This window comes from Calonectris borealis, chromosome 4, assembly GCF_964195595.1.
Source record: "Calonectris borealis chromosome 4, bCalBor7.hap1.2, whole genome shotgun sequence".
NCBI lineage: Eukaryota > Metazoa > Chordata > Aves > Procellariiformes > Procellariidae > Calonectris > Calonectris borealis.
The window spans coordinates 85,737,183-85,761,331 of NC_134315.1; the positions used below are offsets into that span (position 1 = coordinate 85,737,183).

Genomic DNA, 24,149 nt, shown 5'->3' on the forward strand with positions numbered 1-24,149 from the left:
CTCTGCTTTTGAAAATCTTCTTCCTTCCTATCTGCCAGTAGGCACTTGCCTCTTGCAGTTACAGATGGGCTTATTAAAACTGCGTAACAATATTTGTTACCGATCCCAAATTCAGTGGAATTTGAAAGGCAAACACATGATGTATTTTAGTGTTCTATTTAGTGCTTGGTAATGATACACTTCCTGTAGCCCGTTGAAAGTGTGAATGCCCCGTGCTGGAAGTAGTGTGCGCTAAGCTCCGAATACTAATCTGCAAGCCGATTTTCTTATTTCCCTCCTTCAGGTTAGAAACGAAGTCATTCTGGGGAACCAACGTATTTATAAACTGTGAAAATGCAGCGAGGCTCCTCTTCCACCTCCCGTGGTTCCCCCAGCAGATGTACGAGGTAAGGCACCCTGTGCGTGGCAAAGCGTGTTTTGAAGGGACAGTGTTACGCGGCCGATGGGGTGTTGTCTGACGCCGTGGCACTGGCAAGGGGGGTGAGACACGTCTGTCCTTTCGGTGGTGAAAAGCAGCCAAGGCAGGAGGCTTGTGACATCCTCTCGGCCGAGCAAGGAGCGCCTTGCTGCACCCCGCTGTAGTGGAGGGGTCGTGACGTGCCGGATTGCCCTGCCCGACCCCGTGCGGCTCGGCGAAGGGCTGCGTGGCTGACAGGGCTTGTCCTCCTCTCACCTGGGCACGGCGCACGTCCCTTCCCAGGGGCTCCAGGCTGCTGGGACGCCTCTGCCGGCCCCGGCCGGGCTGGAGGGTGGCAGAGGAGGAAGCAGGGTGCCACTGAGCCTGGCGGGCCCCGGGGCGCGGTGGGCTGAACCCCCGCGCAGCCCGGTTAGCATCCTTCCGCCTGCCCGCCCCGGACCGCGCCCCGAGTCCCGCCAAGCCTGGAGATGTCCCGGGGGGGAAGCCGAGCGCGGTTCGCCGGGCGGTGGTTGTTCACCGCAGTCGTGCTGTTGCGTGGTCTTCGGAGAGCCCGGGTGGAGGTGGAGGGGGCACATCCCGCCGCCCCCCTCCCGGCCGCGCTCCGAGCCTGCCCCTCCTCCGCGCCTGTGCGCGCTGCCCGCGGGGCGGCGGTCCCGGTTCCCCTCCGCTCCCCCCGCCCGCCGCCGGGGCCGCACGCGGGGGCGGCGCGATTGGCTGCCGATCGCTCGGGTCAGCCCCGGGCGCGGGGCTCGCGCGCGCACGCTCGCACGCGCAGACAGGCGCGCGCGCCCCAGACGAACCCACCGGGCTGCGCCGGCACCGGCCGCGGCGGGGAGCGAGCGCCCGGCGCGGGGAGCCGCGCCTCGCCTCTCGCCAGAAAACAACCTGCGCGGCCGGGAATAGGCGCCTCCGCTGCCGGCACCGGGACGGACGGGCGGCTTGCACCGCGGCGCGTCCCTCCACCCCGCTTTTTTTTCTTCCCTTCTTCTTTTCTTTTCTTTTCTTTCCTTTTCTTTTCATTTTTTCCCCGCAAAAAGAGGCAACCCCGACTGCGATTTTGAGCGCAGCCCCGTCCGCACCCGTCGCCGCCGCGGGTTGCATCTGGCCGAAGCAAACTTCGCTGGGGTCTCGTCTCGACTCGCCTGCCGGTCCGCCTGTCTGCTGGCCGGGCAGCCAGGACGAGGGGGACCCCGCAGCCCGCCCAGCCGGGTCGGCGGGGCAGGATGGCGGCGTCGACGCGCTGGGTGCTGTGCCTGTGCCTGGGCTGGGGCTGCCTGTGCCTGGCGCCGGGGGACGTGCTGAGGGCTCGCTGGGTCGGGCTGCGGCGGCGAGCTGCCGCGGGAGGAGCGCGGGGCGGCCGGGCCAGGGCTGCGGCAGGTGACTACGGCCTGGGGCAGCGGCAGGAGCCGGAGGAGCGGCGGCGGCCGGAGCGGCTGCAGCCGGCGGACAAGGTCTCGGAGCACATGCTGCGGCTCTACGACCAGTACCGCGGCGGTGGCGGGGGGCGGGCGGCGGCGCCGCGGCCCCGGGACCCGCCGGGGCTGCCCGGACTGCACCTCCGCCAGGGCAACACGGTGCGCGGCTTCCGCCCGCTGGCAGCAGGTGAGTCCCGCGGCGGGGCTGGGCCGCCAGCGGCCCCGCGGGCGCGGGCGGGGGGGCCTCGCCGCGGGGCCCCGCAGAGGCGCCCGCCTCGCCGCGGGCGTGCGAGCCCGTGGCGAGGGCGGCGCGCCGGGGGCCGGGGGAGCCCGGCCGGCGCGCAGCGGGGCCGGGGCCCGGGGCGCGGCGGGAGGCGGGCAGGGCGCGGGGCTGGCGCGCCTCGCAGAGCCGGCTGCGGGCGCCGCGGAGAGAAGCGCTCCCGGCCGGGAGACCTCGGCCGCTGCGCAGAGCAGCCGCGCTCCCGAAGCAGCGCGCCTGCGGTGACGCTGTGCCGGCAAACGGGCTTCAGTTCTGCCGGAGCGAAGGTAACGGTCCCTTCGCAGCCGGTGAGCGGTGCGAGTCTTGCGCGGCAGCAGTCTGATGGGGTGGTGCATCGGTTTTAGCGCCCAGGGAGCGTGATGGAGGGAAGAAAGCGAGAAAAGAGTTAGAGCAGTCATGCTGCCTGCAGCAACAGTTGTGCGTTTTAGGATATAATGTTGACATAGTCTCCCGTATTTTAATGACTGGTTTATCTCTTCAACTCTGTATGCAGCGTCTTTGCCGTACGATATGAGTACCATATGGGGGAAGTGGAGGAATTAACATATCCTCTCTGGAGTCTCCTTTTATCCATGTTTTGCATGTGTGGCTTCTGTTGAAACCAAGGGCTGATTTGCATGTGATAGAGTAGTAACGTGGTTTGGCGATCCTTTAGACTATCTACAGAGCACACGTTTTGAGACGTTGGTGACAGTACTGGCCATTAGGGGCAGTGGCAAATGAGCTAAGCTGAAGCTTAATTTGTGCATGGTAGATACTGCATCTCAGCATCTTTGGCGGTGGCACTTGGATCTCTCCGTGAGCACAGACTGGCGTGCACAGGTTGATTTATGAAAACGTAATGTCATTTTTCGTAAAGGGGGAGGCGTGTTTTTGACATGGCAGCATCCCAGAAGAACCGTGTCTTAGCTGAAAGGGAGGATGGCACTCTCTGGGCGCTGCATTCCCCGACTCCGCTGTTCTGCCTTTTGCGCATCGTACCTCTGCAAGGCCTGAATGGAAATGCCAGAACCCAAACATGACCCTCGCTGGGATACGCTTCCAAAAACTTGCTGTTTGTATGATAACTGTCATGCCGTACGTAGCAGCCCCATTTGCCAGTCTCTTATTTTTCATTGCACTAGTGAATTGACCCGGCGGCTTTTTCACAGACAGGCATCCGTCAGTAAAACCGAGTGTGGTCTGGGAGTTTCAGTGACCTGCCTTGATTCTTTCCTCTCCCAGGAAACCGAGAGCTGGATGCCAGACCTTGCGTAGGTTTCTTGGCGAGTCATTACTTCTGATTCTTCAAAGGCAGCCGTGTCTATTACAGGACAGCTCTACGCAGAGATCAAATACCATGAATCATTGAATGGCTTTGGTGTCTTAGGATTCAGCCCTACGAATGCTCTCCATCGTGTGTTACTGCAAGTATTTCTGTCCATAAGAGAGGCTTTAGAGGCTAGAGGCGTAAATACCCTGGCTTTTGGAGAATGGAGAGCTGGGAGTCCCCAGTTGCTGCTCCTACAGAGCATGTCTTTCTGACATGACTGGTTTTTTGCAATATGAAGTCTAACGTACGTTGCTTTGTTCTGAAATAAGCAGTTCCCTCGCTGAAAGAGGGGAAGGTATAATCAAAAAAAAAAAGGGGGGGGGTGTATAATCCCAGCAGAGTGCTCCTTTAAGCATATCTGAGTATTGTTCTACACCTAGAAGGCCTTTGGTTGGAATCCCATTTCTGTGGTCTTTCTGATTATATTTATGCTCTCACTTGACATTGGGTGGCAGCAGTCCTATAAACACACTGTTCACTAATCCCTTTCCTCCTCCTCCAATACTTTCACAGTTCAAGTGCCAAAGCAATAAATTGGAAGTGGTTGTAAGTTTTTTGGCGCTTTTATAAGTATTTATGCAAAATATTTAACCAGTTAGCTGTTGTCTTTCTCTCGCCGTAGGCAGCAGCAGCTCATTTTGTATGCTTATTGATGGCAGAAAAGAGCATTTCCAGAAAACCCTTAGGTCAAATGTTCCTCGGGTCGGTGGTGGGCGTGAAAAGGCTTTTTCTGGTTTCTGACTTCTTCCTTGCACCCGACTGCCCGGCCAGCCCTGCGATGGAAGCAGCACGTCCCCAGTATTTCCCTTTCGAGGTAGCGGGTTTCCAGATCCTCTGCTCTGACTGCTGCACTCCTCAGCTGCAAATTTCAGTCTCCCACAGGCTTCCCCTTGTCCTTAATGTGGCTGCATCAGTTAAATTATGTTGCCGTTAGTCCTTCGGCACATTTTACCATCCCTGCTGCCAGCCCCTGCAGGAGACAGCTTTTTCTCTGCAGTGAGCAGAACTTCCCTAAGAATCTGCCCATTTCTCCCGCATCTACAGCAAGAGGCCGTCAAGGAAATCTTGAGTGATTTCATTTGCAGTTCAACCATACATTTCGCAATTTAATCGTTTCTTTTCTGAAACACAACTCTCAACTGTGGCTGTGAAACCTTTCTGTCCTCGCTTTTCCCCTGGAGGGCTTCTGGCTCTTCTGCAGCACATGGGAAAGGCCTTTCCCAGATCTCCCAGGTAACCCACCAGGCAAATTTTTGAGACCCTGTAAGGTAGAGTGTTGTGTGATGAGACCAAGAACCGGTAGGATTTGTTGAAACTCGTCCCTGTTTCTAGTCCAAGAAAAGCGGTGTCGCATATGGCAGCTGCGGTCTTGCAACAGACAGCCAACAAGAACGAACTAAGACACGGTTAATGAAAAGAGGCGTCCTGACAACTCTTAAATGCAAGTTTCTCTTTCCATGGCTCAGTCCTTCGAGGGGATAGGACGAGAGCTTCAGTCCTGCGTGAGCACTGCTGAAGTTTCCATCCTACGCTGCCCCGAAATCTCTCGTGCACCGGATTTCATGGCCAGGCTGGATTATTAGTGGTTTGTTGTTTGGGGTGGGGGGTTCCGCCTTTGATTTTGCTGCATGTTCATGTGATCTTCTGCTCAGGCAAATTTGTTTTCTATTGATCCTGCTAACTAATCTCAAAACATAATTGTTGAGTTTGAGTCAGTCAGAAAAGGAACCTCTGATGCCCGTGACAAAGCTGAAGGAAACCCCAGGCCCGAAATCCATTACAAGGGAAGTAAGGATGTACATCGTTCACAGCATATCTAGCTGCGTTCCAGCACTGTTCTCTCTCATCGACTTGACTGCTCTAATCTATTTCTATGTGTTTGAGTCAAAGGATGTTCAGCCTGTGATTTCTGTGGCAGCTGTGTCACGGCTGTGGGATGTTTCTGGGGTGACACTAGCAGCCCTTGTCTCGCTTAGGCCAGGCCTCACAGTGAGCGCTGCTTCAGTAAAATTCCTGAGACAGAGCCTTTTCCAGTTCTTTACCTGCGGGGACCGCAACAGTGCGTGGTTTTCCATCCCTTGTGACTCAGGAAGAAGGTCAGACGATACGTGAGTTAGAGCCCAACACTTTGACAATTCTGGCAAGCGTACTCTTAAACTAGGGTCGCGTCTGTGCATCAGTTTCTGCGCAGGACTGTTCTTTTCTCCTGCCAGTTACCGAAACCGCTGAATGACCAAACCTCCGGCTGATATAAATCTGCTTACCTTCAGTGTTTGCCGTAGAGGCGTGCTGATCTGCAACTTCTAAGGCTCAGGGTCTGGAGGAAAGATACAGCGCGGAATAAATAAGAGAGAGCGGAAAGATAAAAGCCTCAAACGCAAGACTTGCAGTTTGTTGAAAGCACTTTTAATCATAGCATCGCTAAAGGAACATGTCTTGCAAATGAGTCATTTAAAAAACTTGACTTTAATTGCAGGGTCCCTCTAATGATGTTATAGTAAAGCTATACAGTCAGAAATTACTTTAAACACTTTTTTATTGACTGAATTTCAAGTAATTTTAGGTATTACACCTGCCCCTAGGCCAATTCTTGTGGTTTCAGAACTATGTTCTCCTCCTTTTCAAAACGCCTTTCTTGCCTTTGTTGTGGTATGAAATGCCCACGCAAACGGGGGAAACCAAGTACTGCGCAGGGAAACCAGCTCGTCACCGGCCGCCATCAGCCTGCAGAAACGAGTACGGGCCAAATTCTAGCCTCTTTGAGCTCTACTAACATTAAGGGTCTTTGTAACAAGAGCTTTAAAAACATTCAGGCCAGAGATGGTGAGAGTGTGGGGTTTTTTGGTTTGGGGTTTGGTTTTTTGGGGAGTTTTTTTACTGTACCCCTATAAATAAAAAAAAGCAAGCAGCAGCATCCTGGTAGTTTTTGGGCAGAAGGAGCTTGAAAACCGTTAAGCTGCGATTTGGGCAGGCTGGGCCCAAGTCTGTAGGTCTGGCCTCTCAGGACCAGACTCGGAATTTGAATTTTCTGGCTTCTGTTACCGCCTGTCTCACTGTGCTGTCATGCACGTGGGTGACCTGTGCTCACAGTCCTCAGTCGGTCACAGTTTCTAGAGCACGTCACGTCACGTGTGAAGAGTTCTGGCCTCAAGGGGACAGACTGTGCACAATTGGGTTTTTATACAGCCGACGTACTGCTACCAGCTGAAGGGGAATTAATCGTGACTGTGAGAAGGAGTAGAGTCGGCTTTTCGTGTTCCCCTTCCCGGATTTGTGTACTTGATTGATGCAACCTGCTTACCTGTTTAGCTTATGGTAGCTTTGAGTTCGATATTGTGTTTAGTTTTCAGACCTGCGGTGGTCTTTCTTCTTAAAGTATAGAAGAGACATCCCTTGCCCACTGTACAGCACTTTGATGATGCGCAATGTGCATATTTGTGGTTTTCATCTCATAAAATCCACATGTAAGTTAGATCCTGAGGATGCACCATCGCTGCTTCTTGAAGTTCTTTATTTAAGTAGCTGATCGCTTTAATCAGAATGGTGGCCTTTTTACTCTTTTGTATCAAGTTACTAGCTGCTATGACCTTATCTGCTTTGCTAAAAAAATTAATAAAACCAGTTTGGCACCAAGTCCTGTGCTCTTTAAAAAGAGAGGACTGGATCCTATATTTTTATTTTGCGAAATACTCAAATTGGTAAGGGGGAAGCAGCAATCAAGTAAGAGAAAAAGTGGGAGAAAAGAAGAAATCTGGCTTCCAAATTTGTGTTCCTGTTCTGGAACTTGTTCCCATTTCCTGTTCTGAGTGAACTTTTGTAGCTGGGCTATGAAACCATGAAAACAAAGTTTTACTACGGAAACACTGATACATTCTTAACTGTGCACTGGCACAAGGGCATCACTTTAATATCTCATTTAAATGACGGCTAATGATGACTATATAACTAAATAGTCCTCGTTATTGCATCCCTTTTCCCCCGTGGGATGGATTTTGCAGTCCATAAAAACGTCAGTGCATCCTCTATAAAGGTAAACACACCACATGTTAGCGGACTCGTTCCAGCTTATTGATGCCTGGAAATGCCCCTTGTAACATGAGTATGTTCATGCCGGTGATGTCAGTCTCCGCAGACCTACTGCTTTTTCTTAAAATACCTTTTTAATGCCAGTAACAGGCAATCCATACAGCTGTGGGTCATTGAAGGAAGGTGAGGAAGCACGGGCCATGCCTCTGAAGGTTCGGCGGGTACAAGTACTTCAGCTGTAGTGCGATGAGCTGGGTTGCTTTCTGGTCTGAGCTGTCATTAAGTAAGCTGGCATCTCTGATACCCCAGTGCGTGACGGCACACCCTGACTTGGGGTCTGGGTGACAACCGCCTGCGTGATAGAGTAAGGCTTTTCTGCTTTAGGCCTGTAGAGACTGTACCTCCCCTCTCCCCCCACCCCAGAAAGCTCTGTTGTGCGTGTGCAGGAGTGATGGGGAAGTGTTGCTGGCCCAGTGCAAGTTTTGCTGTGGTGCTACTGGGGTCTGGGTTTCAGTCGAGCAAGGGGAGGGCGCACAGGTGAATCATGACTTGCATGTGGGCTGAGGAGGCCAATAAATCTGTAGCCTATCCGTTTAACTGCGTGTACCTTCCAAATTATATTCTACATGAATACAAACAATGAGATGTTCTCCTTGCCCAGTACCTTTCTGCCCAGCTCGTGGCTGCCGCTCCAAAGCTCTGCCCTGCAGGAGCGAGCAGTACTGACAGTGCAGTGGTGCTGCGTCTTACCTATTGCAATTCAAGAGAGCTCTGTCGTTGCAGAGCTTGGTCTTGGAAATTCCTCATCAGGCTGGCAGCAACATACGGTCATGCCTTGAAGGGGGAGTAGAGATTGCCGTTAAAATCTGGCCTCAGACTATCTGGAAGATAGCAGTGTATTCCTTGCATATAGCTCTGTTGCACATATTTTTCCTTTACTTGTTTTCTCTTAAATCTTCTCCTTACATGCTTTGTTGCTGAGGAGTCTTCTGCGCTTCCTATTTTGTATTACAACAGAGCAAGGCTGAGTTAGCAGAACTCACTTGAAGTAAGAGAGAACTAAAAGACTCGGCTCAGGTAGCCGTGCTGGGATAGAAATCTGCTGCTCGCAGAGTTGGGAAGTGTTTCAAGTGAGCCAGGGAAGTTGCTGGTGCTCAAGTGGTACCGAGTTGCCACTGAGTTGCGTTGTGTACGGCTGCAAATGAGTGCGAGGTTTACTCAGTAAAGCCGCTCAGAGACAGCAGGCAGATTGTTGCCAAGCAGGAAGGTGGTGGACCCGACGGCGAGTTTGCTCCAGCAGCTGCCTGCAGTGCAGGGACACCCAGGGGTCGTAAGCTCTTCCCACCGCTGCTGTATCCTAAGAGCCAGCCCAGGCAGAGGGGGACCTTCTGTCCGGCATCCCTCCGAAGGGCCGTATTTCAGCATCAGATCCTGGCCTCTGTCTGCAGCAGACCATTTCTCGTCTGGGCACCTAGCACAAAGAAAGCTCCTGCAGAACTGCTCTTTTCACCGTTCTTGTCTGACACTGAAAACGTAAGAAAAAAGCCATTGCGATGCCGTGATCTTCTAGGGCATAGGTTTCTGGGCCTGTGTTTTACTTCCTTTCACCTGCAAAGCTGACTTTATCCTTCTAGACCAATAGAGAGCTTTGTTGCAAGGAGATCTTGTTGCCTTTGAGACCTTGAAGGTCTTGTTACAGAGCGCAAACTGGCCAGAGGCTTTAGCTGGGCTTAGTCGGCCTGCCTCTTCCCACGGGCTGCTGAGCAGTTGTTGATGGGCTTCACCCTGCCGTTTGGCCCCCTCCTCCCCTCCCTTTAACACAGAGCCACTGATGGCAGCATCCTAGGAAACAGCAGTGACTGAACGCTGACAAGGTGTTGGAGTTAAAGCGCGGCGTACATTTGGCCTGGGTTTTTGTTTTGGGTTCTTAGGGATTAGCGAGGGGGAAATCAGTCAATCAAACTGTGTGTATGAGAGGCGTCATCGGGGTACGTCATTGTAAAGACTAAAGCCTCAGCTCACATCAGTCCCTAAAACGTCACTGGTGTACGTAGAGCAAGCTGGATGAGGCTCATGGAAAGCTTCCCACATCACAACAAAACTTGCTTAGATGCTACTCGATACCTCCTGACGACGGTGAAAAGTTTGAACTGTGCTCCTGACCTTGGCTAATAGTTTAAACTACGTTATTGTGGGGACAGATTTTCAGCAGTTTCTGTCCTCGGGGTTTAAGGACGAAGTTGCAGTTAGGTGAAACGCAGTTTTCCTGAGGAAAAGGTGCGTTTGTAGATATTTTAAAGCTGAATCTTCCTTGATGTGTCTGTCATTTTTAAGGGTAATGACTAGCCTGGGGAATGCTCATTTCAGTGCATTGCTCACATCTGAGAGTCAGGTATCGCTGTCACACAGCGGATGTATTTGACACAGTGCTCCTAAGTTGTGACAGAAACCCAGGTCACACAGTCGGGTTCTTCTGAGCCGGAAGCCAGCAAATCCGTAGACATCTGTGCTGGCCACTAGTAACTGCTTTCAAGATGATTTTGCAGACTGAATGATCCGAAAACTCTTCAGAGCCGTTTGAGCTTGGAGGTCATTCAGTGAGAAGATAGCACCACCTACTGCAAGTACTTAGTCCTGGCTGTAGAGTTAAATATTAAGAGTGGCTTCTTGAGTTTTGCTTTTTATCAGAACTATATATTCCTCCTGTGTCTGTTTCATGCCATCTGGGGTTCCTTTATAAACAAAAGCAGCTTCTTTTGTGTTCCACTACAATATGCCAATTTAGAACAGGCAGTATTTGTTAAGCGGAATTCTTATTAAAAATTAAAATCAAAACTTGTTATTCAACATACAACAGTGATTCAGATAGTAACTTCTTTAACAGGCGCTCATGAGACTTCATAAATTCTGGTTCCTAAGACTGATGTACTTAGTGCTCTGCCAAATTGCATATTAACCTTATTATATTAGTGCTTACAAACCAAGCAGAGGTCAGCTCCTCACGTGTGCTTAGTACAGATGTAATAAACAGCTGGTTTTGGCTTGAGGAATTAAAAGTGGGATCAAATTCAAAGAAAATCTAGTTCCCCAGGCATAAGTAATAGCTAGAAATCGGATGGGTTTGATGCGTCAGTTTGCAGCTACTGGAACTTAGCTATGTGATCCACCATCGGGTTGGGCTGAATGTGTGAACGAGGGCGTCTTCCATAAATGATTTGGCCTTTTTTTACTCGGTTTCACTGAGAAAGGTGTATGTTGTTTTTTCCCTAATTTCAGGAAGCAACGCACGTGATATATTGGGGAGAAGGGTTCTGTCTTTCTAGTGAGACCGATTCCTGCTTTTTTAATGTATCGGTTAGAATATCGATGAGGAAAAAACGTTTAGAAGAGGAGGCCACTTAGATTGTTGGGGGGGGGATGGGGAGGCAGAGGGAGAATACAGTCTTTTGCGGGACTGACCTGAATGGCATTAGCAGTTGGGATATCGCAGGCTGGAAGCACAGAATGTCACCCAGAACGTACAGCTGTCAAACCCTTTGAAAGATCAGTACGGGAAATGATGTTTTCCCTTGCTTGGGCAGGGGACTTAGTACAGTGTTTTGAGGGTGGAAGCGAGGAGGCTATTCTTCACTAGTCCACGGGCATCTCTATGCTTGTCATTGCTTGGAATAAAATAAATATTAAAAAATTTTTAAAAAGACCAGAAGTCCTGCAAAATTCTGTAACTGTAACTTCTCTTCAGCCTCCGGAGAGGGTTTTCATAGAATCGTAGAATCATTAAAGTTGGAAAAGACTTCGAAGATCATCGAGTCCAACCGTCAGCCCAACACCACCACGCCCACTACCCCATGTCCCTAAGGGCCTCATCTACACGTCTATTAAATACTTCCAGGGATGGTGACTCCACCACTCCCCTGGGCAGCCTGTTCCAGGGCCTGACCACTCTTTCAGTAAAGACATTTCTCCTAATGTCCATCTAAACCTCCCCTGGCGCAACCTGAGGCCATTACCTCTCGTCCCATCGCCTGTTACTTGGGAGAAGAGACCGACCCCCACCTGGCTACAACCTCCTTTCAGGTAGTCGTAGAGCGCGATGAGGTCTCCCCTCAGCCTCCTCTTCTCCAGGCTAAACGGTCCCAGTTCCCTCAGCCGCTCCCCATCAGACTTGTGCTCCAGGCCCTTCACCAGCTTCGTTGCCCTCCTCTGGACACGCTCCAGCACCTCCATGTCCTTCTTGTGGTGAGGGGCCCAGAACTGAACACAGGGTTCGAGGTGCGGCCTCACCAGTGCCCAGTACAGGGGCACGATCACCTCCCTGCTCCTGCTGGCCACACCAGTTCTGATACAGGCCAGGATGCCATTGGCCTTCTTGGCCACCTGGGCACACTGCCGGCTCATGTTCATCCGGCTGTCGACCAGCACCCCCAGGTCCTTTTCCTCCGGGCAGCTTTCCAGCCGCTCTTCCCCAAGCCTGTAGCGTTGCCTGGGCTTGTTGTGGCCGAAGTGCAGGACCCGGCACTTGGCCTTGTTGAACCTCATACAGTTGGCCTCGGCCCATCGGTCCAGCCTGTCCAGGTCCCTCTGCAGAGCCTTCCTGCCTTCCAGCAGATCAACACTCCCGCCCAGCTTGGTGTGGTCTGCAGACTGACTGAGGGAGCACTCCATCCCCTCGTCCAGATCGTTGAAGCTTAAGAGTAAATGCCACCCAGGCCCCGAAGTCCCTGTCTCGTAGGTGAGGCCCCGATCACAGTGGAGCAGAGTGGGAGGTTTAGAAGGACCAGCTAGGCTTTTTTTGCATTGAACGGCTTGGCAATCAGAGCTTAAGTGACTTACTGGCAGTATGCTTGAAAGCCCGTGGCAACGCTGAGAATCGTGCCCCGTTTGAATCCAGGCTTTTCCCTTTCCTCGCTACTACGTTGAGCCTCTACTAGTAGAGAAGCAAATCTTTTCTTTCCAACTGAGGCTGTGGCTCAGCGGGATAATGGAAGTTGAAAGACAGTCCAGCACCTAGCGAAGCCAGTGGGAGCCTTTCTCCAGCTTCAGCTAGGTCTGGCCTAAGGCATGGTTCAGTGCCATTCATGTCCCAATTGTCTGGGACAAAGAAAGTCAATTCTGTAGTCAGGACAGCGCAGCCATAGTCACCTAAGTGCCTTCTGAGAGGGAGGGGGTTGGAAATGTTACAGAAAGAGGAAGGCAAAAGAGCAAAACCTCACTATGGCATTGCCCTAATTTCTGGACGATAGATAAAATCTTCAGTGCATCTGTGATCACGTTGTGTTCCCGTGACCTAGTTTGTTTCCTGAAGTCAGAGGAGCAGCAGGAAATGTGTGAGTATTTCTGGATGGAGACAGGTATTACAAGGAAACCAGGTTAAAAGGGTGTGATTTACGGTCACCAGTTTACCAGCTTGATTCTTTTTCTGAATAGCGGCCTAAACCTGTTCCCACAGCACTGCGTGAAAATTTCCAATGAACTTAATGAATAACTAGAAAGCAATGCGCTCGGTCCTTTCTCTATAACGTTTTGAAATGCCCATATCCTTATCTGAGTATTTCATCTTCTAGGGAGCCCTGAAAGCCAGGAGAAGTACGTTTTTAACTTGACGTCGCTCACCGAGTCTGAAAACGTCTTGTCGGCTTCGGTGTATTATTATATTGGTGATCTTCTGCATGCTAAGTGGAACTGTTCCCAATCCAGAGGCTGTTCTCGTCACGGGCACTGGAAACCTGAAATTCAGATACATCTTTCGGTTTGGTCCTTTCCTCCTGTTGGGAACCAGACTCGGAGCCTGGGACGTTTCCTAATAAACGTCTCCAGTGCTTACCAGGATGTCCTTTCCTGGCAGCGGAAGGATATCACTCAGCTCCTGCATGAAGCAAAACAAAACAAGGAGCTCCTGATCGGCGTCAAAATGGATCTGACCAGCCATCACCCCTGGAAAAGGGCACCTTCTCGCTATGAACCCTACATTCTGATTTATGCCAATGATTCTGCTATTTCAGAGCCAGAGAGTGTTGTCTCTAGTTTGCAAGGACACCGTCATCCTCTGGGAAGGGTCTTTCCCAGGCCAGAAAACCACGTGAGGAGCAGCCTCGGGAAGCGGCGGCGAAAACGCTCCGCAAACGTCCTGTTGCCGTTGCAGAATAATGAGCTTCCAGGAGCCGAGTACCAGTACAATGAGGATGAGAGATGGGAAGACCGACAACCCTACAAAACCTTCCAGCCGCGGTTAGCAGAGAGGGCAAAGAGTAAGAAAAAGCAGCGGAAGAATCATCACCAGAAGAGCCAGACTCTCCAGTTCGATGAGCAAACGCTGAAGAAGGCGAGGAGGAAGCAGTGGAATGAGCCAAGGTACTGCGCCCGGCGCTATCTCAAGGTGGATTTTGCAGACATTGGCTGGAGCGAGTGGATTATTTCCCCTAAATCCTTCGACGCCTATTACTGCTCAGGGGAATGCCAATTCCCAATTCCAAAGGTACGGCCTTCGTTGATCCTTTTGCACTCTCTGTTACCGTAAACTATGCATTTTCTTTCCTGCGTCAGTAAAAGCCAGCTGGTCACCTGTTAGATGTTCGGATCTAGTAAATAAGTGGTATCTTTGTCTCGTGCTGCAGGGAGTGGTGGTTAGAACAGCTAGTAAAAAGAGAGGCTTGTAAACGTAATTAAAAAAATATTACATGGTATTAGGTTTTTGTCCAGAACCCAAATTGCCATAAAACATTTCCTGAATAGTGCTTATGATGTGTGAACTTGTTATTAACCTGTTTAATAAACATAATAGAAGCCAGGTCCAGAAGATTGCTTATTAGACGGTAGTCGTCATGCCTCGAAGGAGTCTCTGCTGCCAGACCCACGCTGGGGTCAGTCAGCATAGCACGCCCGAGGAAAAGCGTGTGCCTCGTGAGGCGTGACTGTCACGGTGACAGAGAGACTCCGGGGAGCTATGGGAGCGGTTGGGATGCTCTAAGTATAAGCAAAAGAGCCAAATTAATCACTTCTATGACAGACCACGTGGATCCAAAAGCAACGGATCCTGGCCAGCTGACTTTTGAAATATCCCCTGGTTTTTATGAGATTGTTGCATGCGCGTAGCAAGAAAGAGTGATGTGCTCCTAGCCCTGTGACTTAGGTGGATGAACTCAGCCCCTTAAAATCAAATGCCCAATGTCATTATTAGCAGCTAATTAGGCTCCAGGACCTCCCTGCAGTCTACCGAAACCTGAAAGCAGGATGCGGTATTTGAGGCTGACGTAAAATGAGGGGTACGCACAAATAATGCCTACAGGAAATGTCAGTCGAGGTAGGGTTCTTGGTCTCGCTGTAACCTCACGTTCAAGAGTCCTTCTTCCTGCCGCAGCGAAGCCTTAGCAGTTAGTTCTGAAATGTATGTGGCATTTCAGCGGCTTAGGGACCCAAGGGAGTCGCCCTTTGAAGATGACAGGTGGAGAAATGGAACCCGGAGAAAGCAAGCTGAGAAAGGCAGGAGTCTCTCTTTGAAGGGGGAGGTGACTGACCTGACTACCTCCAACTGCAATGGCAGGCTTTCAGGTTTCGGATCGAAGGAAAAAATGAAAGGGAACAGGAAGAGATAGAGCCATTACCTTTGAATACATTGCATTGGGCCTTTTACTTCGGTGTTGATGGGAACGGTGCCCTGTCAAACCAGTAACTCGGCACACAGGTTAGAAACCTTAAAAGCACCGGACCTGGACTTCTTCCATTCTAACTTCAAGGACACACAAATTATAAAAATGCCTGCTGTATCCCTGTGCTTAAGACTGGGTTAGCATTTCCAGTTGCAGCTTTAGTTATAAAAACTTCATCCCAACCATAAAAGAGTTTTGCTCTGATTTTTGTTTAGGAGAAAATGGCACATGATACTTAAACCAGAAGCCTTAAAGTACTCCAATTCAAAGGAGTACAACAAAAAAGTGTCTCCAGCTCAGCTGATCCTGGCCCCTGAAATATTCTTCACTTAAAATGAGACGCCTGCTGTGGGCTACCATCAGTATCACAAAAGAAACAAAGGAGAGAGTCAATATGCATCGGACAATCAGTGATTCTACTGGAGGACAATTTCAGTCAAGTTCCCCTGCATTTCTGTGGTAGGATGAAAAAATAATGTGTAGGAGCCTTCCTAAAAAGGCTTGAAGGTGTCTCGTTGTAAGTCCGAAAGTGTTTAGGTTCCCATTTCCTAAGGTCATCGGGTCTGGCTTTTTCGGCTCTCAAAGCAGTGAATGGTAGTTGAGGTGCTGATGAACTCTCAGGATCTAGCACTTGTTAGAGAATAACCATTTCAACCCAGTCACTAGAAGTGTTTTGGGGTTTTTTTTACGTTTGGCAGACATGCAAAATAGGTTTCTACCTTCTGAGGCCGAAAAGCTCTTTTAATAGTCAATACAGAGCGCATATTCCAGCGTTAGCTGATGCCTGATGAGAGACTGGTAGGGAAGAACCCTCCTTTGCCTGTAGGAGAACCTGGATCAAACTCAGGTTGCTCAACAGCGTGCACGCTCAAGAGCGAACGAGGCGTTCTCAAAAGCAGTTTTGGATGTAGTGGTTTTAGAAGCCCTTGTTACTGGTCTCTCCTTGCTCCGACTGAAATCTAATTGTGCCGAGAGCTGATGGGAAATAACAAATCTGAGACCGAAAGCAAGTTTCTCTTCAAGAGTTGAGGTGAGACTTTGAGAACAGAGATTCTCCAGCAGCAAAAAGCGTAATGTATCTTCATGGAGATGAACTCTCAGAAACCAAAAGTAGAGTAATGATTAAGAAGCACCGTAATAAAAAGGTTCCTATTACTTACACGGAGCCTTTGTTAGCACCTGCAACCGGAAAAGCCCCAACGTGCTCCGTAGCCTCCGGGCTTAATTCCCGGAGTAACTTCAGACCTCTGGAAAGAAACACAATGAGCCATACAAATGCTCCTGCAGGTAAAACGTCCCAAGATGAGTTTAGTACCGGTGGTTCTGAAGAGGCAAAATGAAGTTTAGCTGAAGTCTAAACTTGTATTTGACACTCGGAGGCATGAGAGGGAAGTACGAACAGTGCCCGCAGCCGGAGGGTAGTTAACAGGCGTTGCTTGGGTGAGAGAGGAGCTCCAGCTTTGTCTGCAGGTAATTGCGGTGTTACGCTGCGCATCAAAAGATTTTCTAACATACAGAGCCAATTTTTTTTCTGCCAAATTTGGGTCCTGCTTTCCTGCAGATAGTAGCAGTGGCCTCTGAGATGTCGTAGTTTAGCTCCGTCTTCTCAAATAAGTAGACTTGCAGTATTGGCTACTGTTACCGTGGCAGCTAAGTCCAGCAGTCCCAAAGGAGTGTTCCTCCTCCTCTTCAACCCCTCTGCTCTGCCCGGGATGGGCACGTACACACCATCAGAAGTGGTCTCTGCCCTGGAAGAAGCTTACGGTAGAAAAAAGGGGAGAAATAAACAGAAGAGATGGGTAGGCAAATAAAGCACAGAGTTGAAATGACTTTGCTGACATGAAGCAGAAGGCCAGATTGCCGTGAACTAACGCCGTAGCGCAGGACTGCAAGGCCGTGACCAGGACACCAGTTTTCTTCCACGAGTTCCTACTAAAAGGCCTAATCCAGCCTTTCTGTGTGAAACTCTCTAGTCTCGGTTGGGTCAAGAATTACAGCAGCAGAGCGTTGTAGTTATTTAGACACTGCGAAGCTGAATATTTGCTGCCAGGTACTGCAGAGCGGGCTAGTTCGTTAAGAGAGCGGGTTACTGAAATCCATTGTGAGTCTGGTTCCCTGAAAGCAGTTGGTAGACTTCTGTCCGTGCTGGAATTCACGTTGTTCCTTCTGTGCGCTTTTTTAATCGCAAAACCAAAATGACCTTGTTTTTCCGAAGAGAACGAAAAGCTAAATTATATAAAAAGGTGAAGCGAGCGTCTTCTAGAGCCATGTGTTATTCCTGAGCCCCGCATAATACCTGGTGTTCGCAAGATGATACTATAACCATCAGGCAGTGACTAACTAATCCGTGCCTATGGGTATGCAATGTTCCCTTGCTGAGGGCGAGCTCCTGAAGTTGACAACCTGGTGGGTGATTAAGAACAGATGTGCCTCTTCCCCCCTCCCCTTTCCACCTCCAAATTTTCTGGCCTTACCCTTTCCCTGATTTCAGTTAGCTGGTGTGACTGCTGTCAAACCCACACGTGCGGGGCTTGCGCAGTGCCGCAGAGCGCGCAGGCCAGGCAGACCCTCTCCCAGGTCAGGAGTGAAAGCTCGTAGCTGACGTGGTTTGCGCTGCTCGTAACACATCTCTAATGAAATTCCGGAGGGCAGGGAGTCTCCCGAGGACGCGTGCCGCTCAGCAGGCGCAGCCCGCGCCACGGCTGGCCTCGCTCGCAGATTTGGCCCCTTGCAGTCAGCTCGGCCGTTTTTCCTCCCGCTGCTCCTCTCGGCCTCCCCTGCTCTCCCCTCCTACAAGAAGACCTCTGCCGGCTTCTCGCGACCGTGTGCTGGGCAGAGCGTAGGCGGCCCGCGGGCCATGGCCTCGCTCGCCCCCCTTGCGCAGGGCCTGTGCCAGTCCAGTAGTCCGAGGGGGATTTCGGTTTTCGGGGAAGCGCACGCCTTCGGAGTTTACTCCGGGCACAGCTAAATTCCCACGGGCAGAAGCAGAGCGATGCCAGGGCTGGTTATCCTCCAGAGCGCACCTTAAGGGCCAGCGTATTCAAGACAGACTTCAAGTCAGTACGGAGGGTGTTCTGTATCGTAGGATCCGCGTATGAAATAGAGATACTTCTTTTACCATACAATGACAGAATGTATCCGGGCTGTTCCCACTGATAGCCGAGGCAATACTTGAAATCTGTTCTGTACAATTTAGCATGTTAGGGGTACAGATTCCCCGTCTGAAGGGAAGGGTTTGTGATCAGACCTTAACACGGCACGTTCGGAGACCCGTTCTTAATTCCAGTACTACCGGCCACAGGAAGTAGGGTCTCAATAGATGTTTTACCTTCTGATGTCTGATCAGCAGGCTCAGGAGATCTGTTTGGCTCCGGGTCATTTTTGTGGAGAATGCTGCACTGCAGCTGAGTAAGGAAACAAGCTTGGATGCTACCGGAGCTTTCACTTTCTTCTGCAGGCAGAAACGATACAGAAATCTGAATTGTATACTAATCTAAGGCATTTCTGAAATCCCTATCAACTACTGCTCAGGAGTATAGGTACTCCTGAGTTCAAAACAAATAAACAATCAGAAATGTCTTTCTTGAGATCAGCTACCTAGATGGAGAGTAATGCCTTTGTAACCATGCTGGGAAACCTACAGCCATGAAGAGGATGGTGCAGCAAGCTTTGCGTTTGTATGGGAAACAGAGTATCACCACGCCCCTGCATCTCGCTCATCCGGTAAGCTATGATAGTAAACTTAAACAGCAACAGGGGAGAAAGATCAGGCTCTGTATAACGTCTGCATTTAAGAGGGACTTGGATCCTGCGTATACTTGAGAAAATGCCGAGTCTCTCGGAGGATAAACCGAAGCAAGGGATGTGCAGGGTTGGCACTGTTTGTTGCTCAGCCTTCCTGCGGGTGAAACAGGTTCCTCGTGAGAAGAAGAAAAACCATTCAAATTATGTCTAGCATGCACATAAAGAATAGCTGAATGCTCCCCCGTGAATCCTTTTCAATTCTGTGTCAAATGGTTCCGGTTCTCTCTTGAGACTAGTTTCAACAACATGGTATGGAAAAAGTCCGTTCTGATCCATTTCTGTTGGAATTCAAGGAACAGCTGCCTCCACGAGAAAGAAGGAAAATACAGCTGGCATTAGTCGTGAGCTACGTTGCCGTAAGTAGGGACAGGTTAGACATCTGGCTGTACTGCCAGCAGAGTTGGAAGCAGTTACTCCTCAACGTACTCAGCTGCTACACAAACGATGCAATGAGCCAGAGTCTCGCAGTTATTGCTGTGCTTTTCGCACGCGAAGTCGTTAAGACTCGCACCTCGGGTAGGTCGATATCTAACCCTTAAGAGTGATTTTCCCAAAAGCAAATAATCTCTCGTCGCAGCAAAACTGCCAGTTGCGCATGTGGCCCAAGTAATCTTGTTCCATGTATTTTTCAGTGGCATCCGACTGAGCTGTGTGATTGTACTGTGTGATTCCCAGCCTCTACGTGTCAGAAGAGCTCTAAAAAGCATTGTTAAAGTTTCACTCTTACAAAACCGAAAGTCTTTGGCTAAAAACCGCACCTCGTGCTTTTTTCATGCTCGCCTGTCTTTCGTACAGATGCTTGGATTTGGAAGGGTTTGAGGATTCAGAGGCAAAACTTAGTATTTTTCATTTCTATGAATATGTTCATTTTTATTTTTATTAGGCTATTAACGTAGTCTGGTTTTGTGAACAATTACAGTTACCTCACTGGTCAGATTAGCTTTTTGTTCATATCAAGCCGAAGTGTGTTCTTATTTACATGAGTATAAATCCAGGAAACTTCGTCCTTTGGAGAAAAATGTCATCTTAATATGAGGTACAACTGACACGGGATTTGGGGGCTCAGTTACTCAGCAATGTCACGGATGCTGCATACTACAGATGAGAAGTGATTTGGCGTGGAAGAATGAGCAAAACAACCTAGCATCGCACGAGAGCAAACGGGAACAATTAGCATCGTGGCGTAACGTACTTGCGTTCTCTCATCTGTACACTTTTCATCCGCTTTTGTTTTTCCTGACGCAGTCGCGTCCCGCCAGTCACACTTCCCAGCCTACGAGTTGTGTTTCTTTTGCTCCCCGAATGACTCCGCCGGCTAGCACGTTGGCTGCCCCCTGCCCAGCCGAACAAGTTTTATGACCAAATGGCAGCCCACGTGTAACTTAACTCAGAAGAAACTCCCTTGCCCTGTAGGTACACCTTGCTGCAAGCTCTGCTGCCTGGGCGTTTTCCTGGGGAGGCGCGTCCCACAGAGAGCCCGAGGCCTGTCCCCAGCAGGATGCTCGAGCCGAAAGCGGTGGAGCGACACTCGCGTCCAGTGGCCGCAAGAACCAGGCCAGATTCGCTTTCCCTGCTGCTGGCTCGGGGCAGCTACGGTGACAACTGGCTAGTCAGTTTAGTTTAGAACAGTTTCGTTCTGGAGTGTGTGGGTCCATTCTAACACGGGCACAGTTACATTTTCTGCTGTATCTTTCTCTTGCAGGCCTTGAAGCCATCCAACCACGCCACCATCCAGAGTATAGTGAGAGCCGTCGGGGTCGTCCCGGGCATTCCTGAGCCTTGCTGCGTTCCTGACAAAATGTCTTCTCTTAGTATCTTATTCTTCGACGAAAATAAGAACGTGGTTCTTAAGGTGTACCCCAACATGACAGTGGAATCCTGTGCGTGCAGATAACAGCTCGGGAGACCCTTTTGCAATGCTGAGGTGATCACTTGCTTTTGGGGGGGAGGTGGGGGGAAGGGGAGGTGTTCTATGGTATCTACTTTTCGTTTGCACTGCCGATGCATTTCCTTTGGACAAAAAAGAGCAACATGTAAACAAATCCAAACGACGAGGATGGAAATGGAATGGATTCCGAATAGCAATTCCAAGGAAAGAGAATGCGAACTTCATTCGTCTCTGAATTTGGCCAAGACACAAGTCGTGGCAATGAGGACTGACTGTTTCTCTTGAAATCAAGAGGTGAAAGAGGAATTTGCAGAATACTCTTCAAGATATTTGAGGTTACCAGAAGGACATACTGATCTATTTTTGTACAAGATTTTGGAAGCAGCAGTAGCTGTTAATTTTTGTCTCCGTTCTTATGGTGACTAATGGAGAGGAAGATTAGAAATACACTATTCTTCATTTTAGAGCTCAGCTTTCTGCCTTAGGTTATTGAGTAGTGCAGCAAGGAAGAAAAAGAAACCTGACATCCTGAGAGCCTTAGACATATATCTCCTTGGTATGACATGTCGCCAACTGCATGTGTGTATTCATTTTCATTGACGTATTCTTCGTAATTCAGCTTACTAGGTGTCAGTGCTCTCGGTCAGAAGAACACAGAACACATTACTGCTGCGTGCATAATCGTCGTATCTCAAAAGCAAAGACACTTCTTTCGTGCCACTATGGAAACTCAGCAGGCCAAGGGTATGACAGTATCACACTCAGTGAAGTGGCTGAGTGACTTGTTCACAATAAATATTCTAGAACATAGTTGCAGATAATCTATGAGTAAATCACGGTAGTTGATTCCTGACGTGAAATTATTTGGTGCGTAATTCCTATCTGTAGGCCTTCACTACGATTATTTGATCAAAACTGCCTCTGGTTGGTGAGTTTTGATTGTTGCATTAATCAGATAGTAGATTTTTTTTTTTTCTTATCTCGGTTCACTTCTACTCTGAAAATCAAGTTTGTTGTACCTGTGCTGTCAATTTAAGATTTCTTACTAGCAGGTTTTGCACAATAAAAACACAAAACATTCTTTCAATGACTTTATCCATGAAAAAATTCATTTGAGAAACTACAAGCAGGAAAGAAAACATCCAATGAATCGCAGGCACAGCTGCAAAAAGTTTGTTCTGTTACAGACTAAATGTTCACAGAAGTACTTTAGACGGAACCCCGGTTCCATTTCCAGCAGCACGATCTGTCGAGGACGATGCTTTTTAAAGCACTTTTGGCTGGTGAGAGTGATGTTTTAGTTTGTGCCGAGAGTGAACGTCTAACGACCTTTTCCGTAAGTTACTTAGAAAACTGACTCTCTGAAATAGTGTATTTAAAGGGCAAACATTCATCGGGAATAAATTAATTCCCCATCATCCTGAGAGTCAAATTCTCTACTTTGGAGTCAGCAATTCCTCGGCGTACTGAGGGTGACAACAGTTTTCCTACGTACGTGCCTTTTGGCAGCTTCATAGCTATTTGAGGCTAGTTAAAACGCGCTGTCATTGATTTTTTTATTTGGTCACTGGTGCCGTCGTGTTTACCAAGCTGAGTAATGTGCATGTGCAAGGGTGTGAGAGGTGTGGAGGTGGAATAGGTAGCATAGGGATCCTTTCAGCAATCCGTCTGTACCTGCACGAAGTCTCAGTGGAAGCTGACAGGAGTTTAACTTTAAAAAAAAAAAGAAAAAGAAGAGAAAAAAGAATCAGGTTTAGTCCCAGATGCAAGTTACGCTTGTAACCCTTCCCTTACCCTGCTTGAACAGCATACCCCTCCAGTCAGATTCCCAGACTGCCACTGGACACATGTTTATTGGCTCCAATTAAGCAACACTAATTAGTACACTATCCAACCTGATTGCAGTAGGTTAGGATTCCAGGAGCTCTGTAGCAATGTGTTTCCTCGAAGGATCTGTTCCCTGGAACTGGAAGAGAAAAGTCTTCATTTCTAGGGAACGTGTGCCATCTTCAGCACGTAGGGGCAGAATTGCCATCAAAACCAAGCACTAAGTGCGAAGCTGCGTACATTTAGATCGAGGTTCATTTGATGAGAAAAGTCAGACTTTCTGTGTGTGAATCGGATGGACTTAAAAACAGGAGGAAAAAAGCTGTGCTCTTCTCCGAGCTGAAAAGACAGTTGCAGACAAACGAGCTTTTCACGGCTGTGTCTCGGTAATGGAAAAGAGCCCGTCTCTCTGGTGCAGAGCCGTGGGGGCCCATGTCTTGACTTTACGGACAGGCAGCAGTAGTGATGTGCGCAGGCTGCCCGTACCGGGGCGCTCACCTTTTAATCCACTGGTCCGTCCCGGGCCCGGTGGCATTAGGACACGTGGGGGATGCCACTGGCTAAGCTGGAAGCAGGCTTGGATTTTCATTAGACATCAGGCCCTGCAAGCAAAAACAGATGCGGTGGTTTCCGGTAGCTGTCTTTTTTAAGAGCTGCACAGGTAAGTCCGGTGTTTATACAATTCAGCGTGACAATGGCTACTGTTAGAAAACACACAAAGAGAGTTTGCGCCAAAAAAAATTTCATAGAGCTTGACAAGACAACCTCAGCTTTGTGCCAGTACGTCTCATTTCTTTGTTCAGGGTGAGCTGAACACTCTTATCGCCAAAATCATTTCCTTCGCAGTATTTTTGAGGCTCTTGAGGTGCGCGCCTCTTGTCCCGAGTAGAAAGGCGGGAGCTGCTCAGTAGCCCTCGAGGTCTGGCTTTCTCCTGGCGTCGCCCTGTCCTAGGGTTATGCCGTGCTCCTTCCTTAGAATAGCACCAGCCTACACCTTCTCGAACACAGCGCAGAGGAGAAAGTACCTCGCAGGTTTGTAACTCCCCACGGGAGGGCTCGGGGGTCATCCCGCTGCAAATGGGACTGCTGCCTCAGAGAAGGGCAGCCAGTCTTCCAGGAAAATGCTGCGGGAGCTGGGACCCCAGAAGGTGAGGAGTCGCTGAGCCCCAGCCTCCTGCCTGCTGGGGATGAAGGGGAGCAGCTGGCTCTCGGGCAGAAGGTCAGGACTGAACCGAGCCCAGCTCAGTCTGTGAGCGGTGTCTGGCACGAGTAGTGCCGGGAACAGGGCTCCTCAGAGGAAAACGCAGAGGTCAGACATGCCCTGGCCCACCCCTTGGATGGTAGCAGAGTTACCCAGCTCAGAACAGGGTGTTGGCAGCACTTTTGCACTCCACAACAGAGGCGCTAACTAAATATAGGTGTTTCCCCAGCACAGCGGTCCGGGGCAGCCGTGCTCTTGAGTCACTCTTTGGGAACGAAGCCGAGTTCGAGGCTATAGGCAGGGCTTTCCAGTGCTCTGATGAGATAGCCTGG

General features: G+C 49.9%; 1 protein-coding gene across 1 annotated transcript; it reads left to right on the forward strand.

The window, feature by feature from the left end:
• The first annotated feature begins 1,531 nt into the window (after positions 1-1,531).
• BMP3 (bone morphogenetic protein 3) lies at positions 1,532-21,874 on the forward strand. The gene is made up of 3 exons (XM_075150472.1): positions 1,532-2,020; positions 13,016-13,926; positions 20,604-21,874. The coding sequence occupies exons 1-3, from the start codon at positions 1,642-1,644 to the stop codon at positions 20,793-20,795; spliced, it is 1,482 nt and encodes a 493-aa protein (XP_075006573.1). The 5' UTR covers positions 1,532-1,641; the 3' UTR covers positions 20,796-21,874.
• The last annotated feature ends 2,275 nt before the right edge of the window (positions 21,875-24,149 follow it).

Coding starts and splice junctions, on each gene's coding strand:
- BMP3 (XM_075150472.1), top strand. CDS start 1,642: ATGGCGGCGTCGACGCGCTGGGTGCTGTGCCTGTGCCTGGGCTGGGGC. Junction 2,021..13,015: donor CTTCCGCCCGCTGGCAGCAG/GTGAGTCCCGCG, acceptor TTCATCTTCTAG/GGAGCCCTGAAAGCCAGGAG. Junction 13,927..20,603: donor GCCAATTCCCAATTCCAAAG/GTACGGCCTTCG, acceptor TTTCTCTTGCAG/GCCTTGAAGCCATCCAACCA.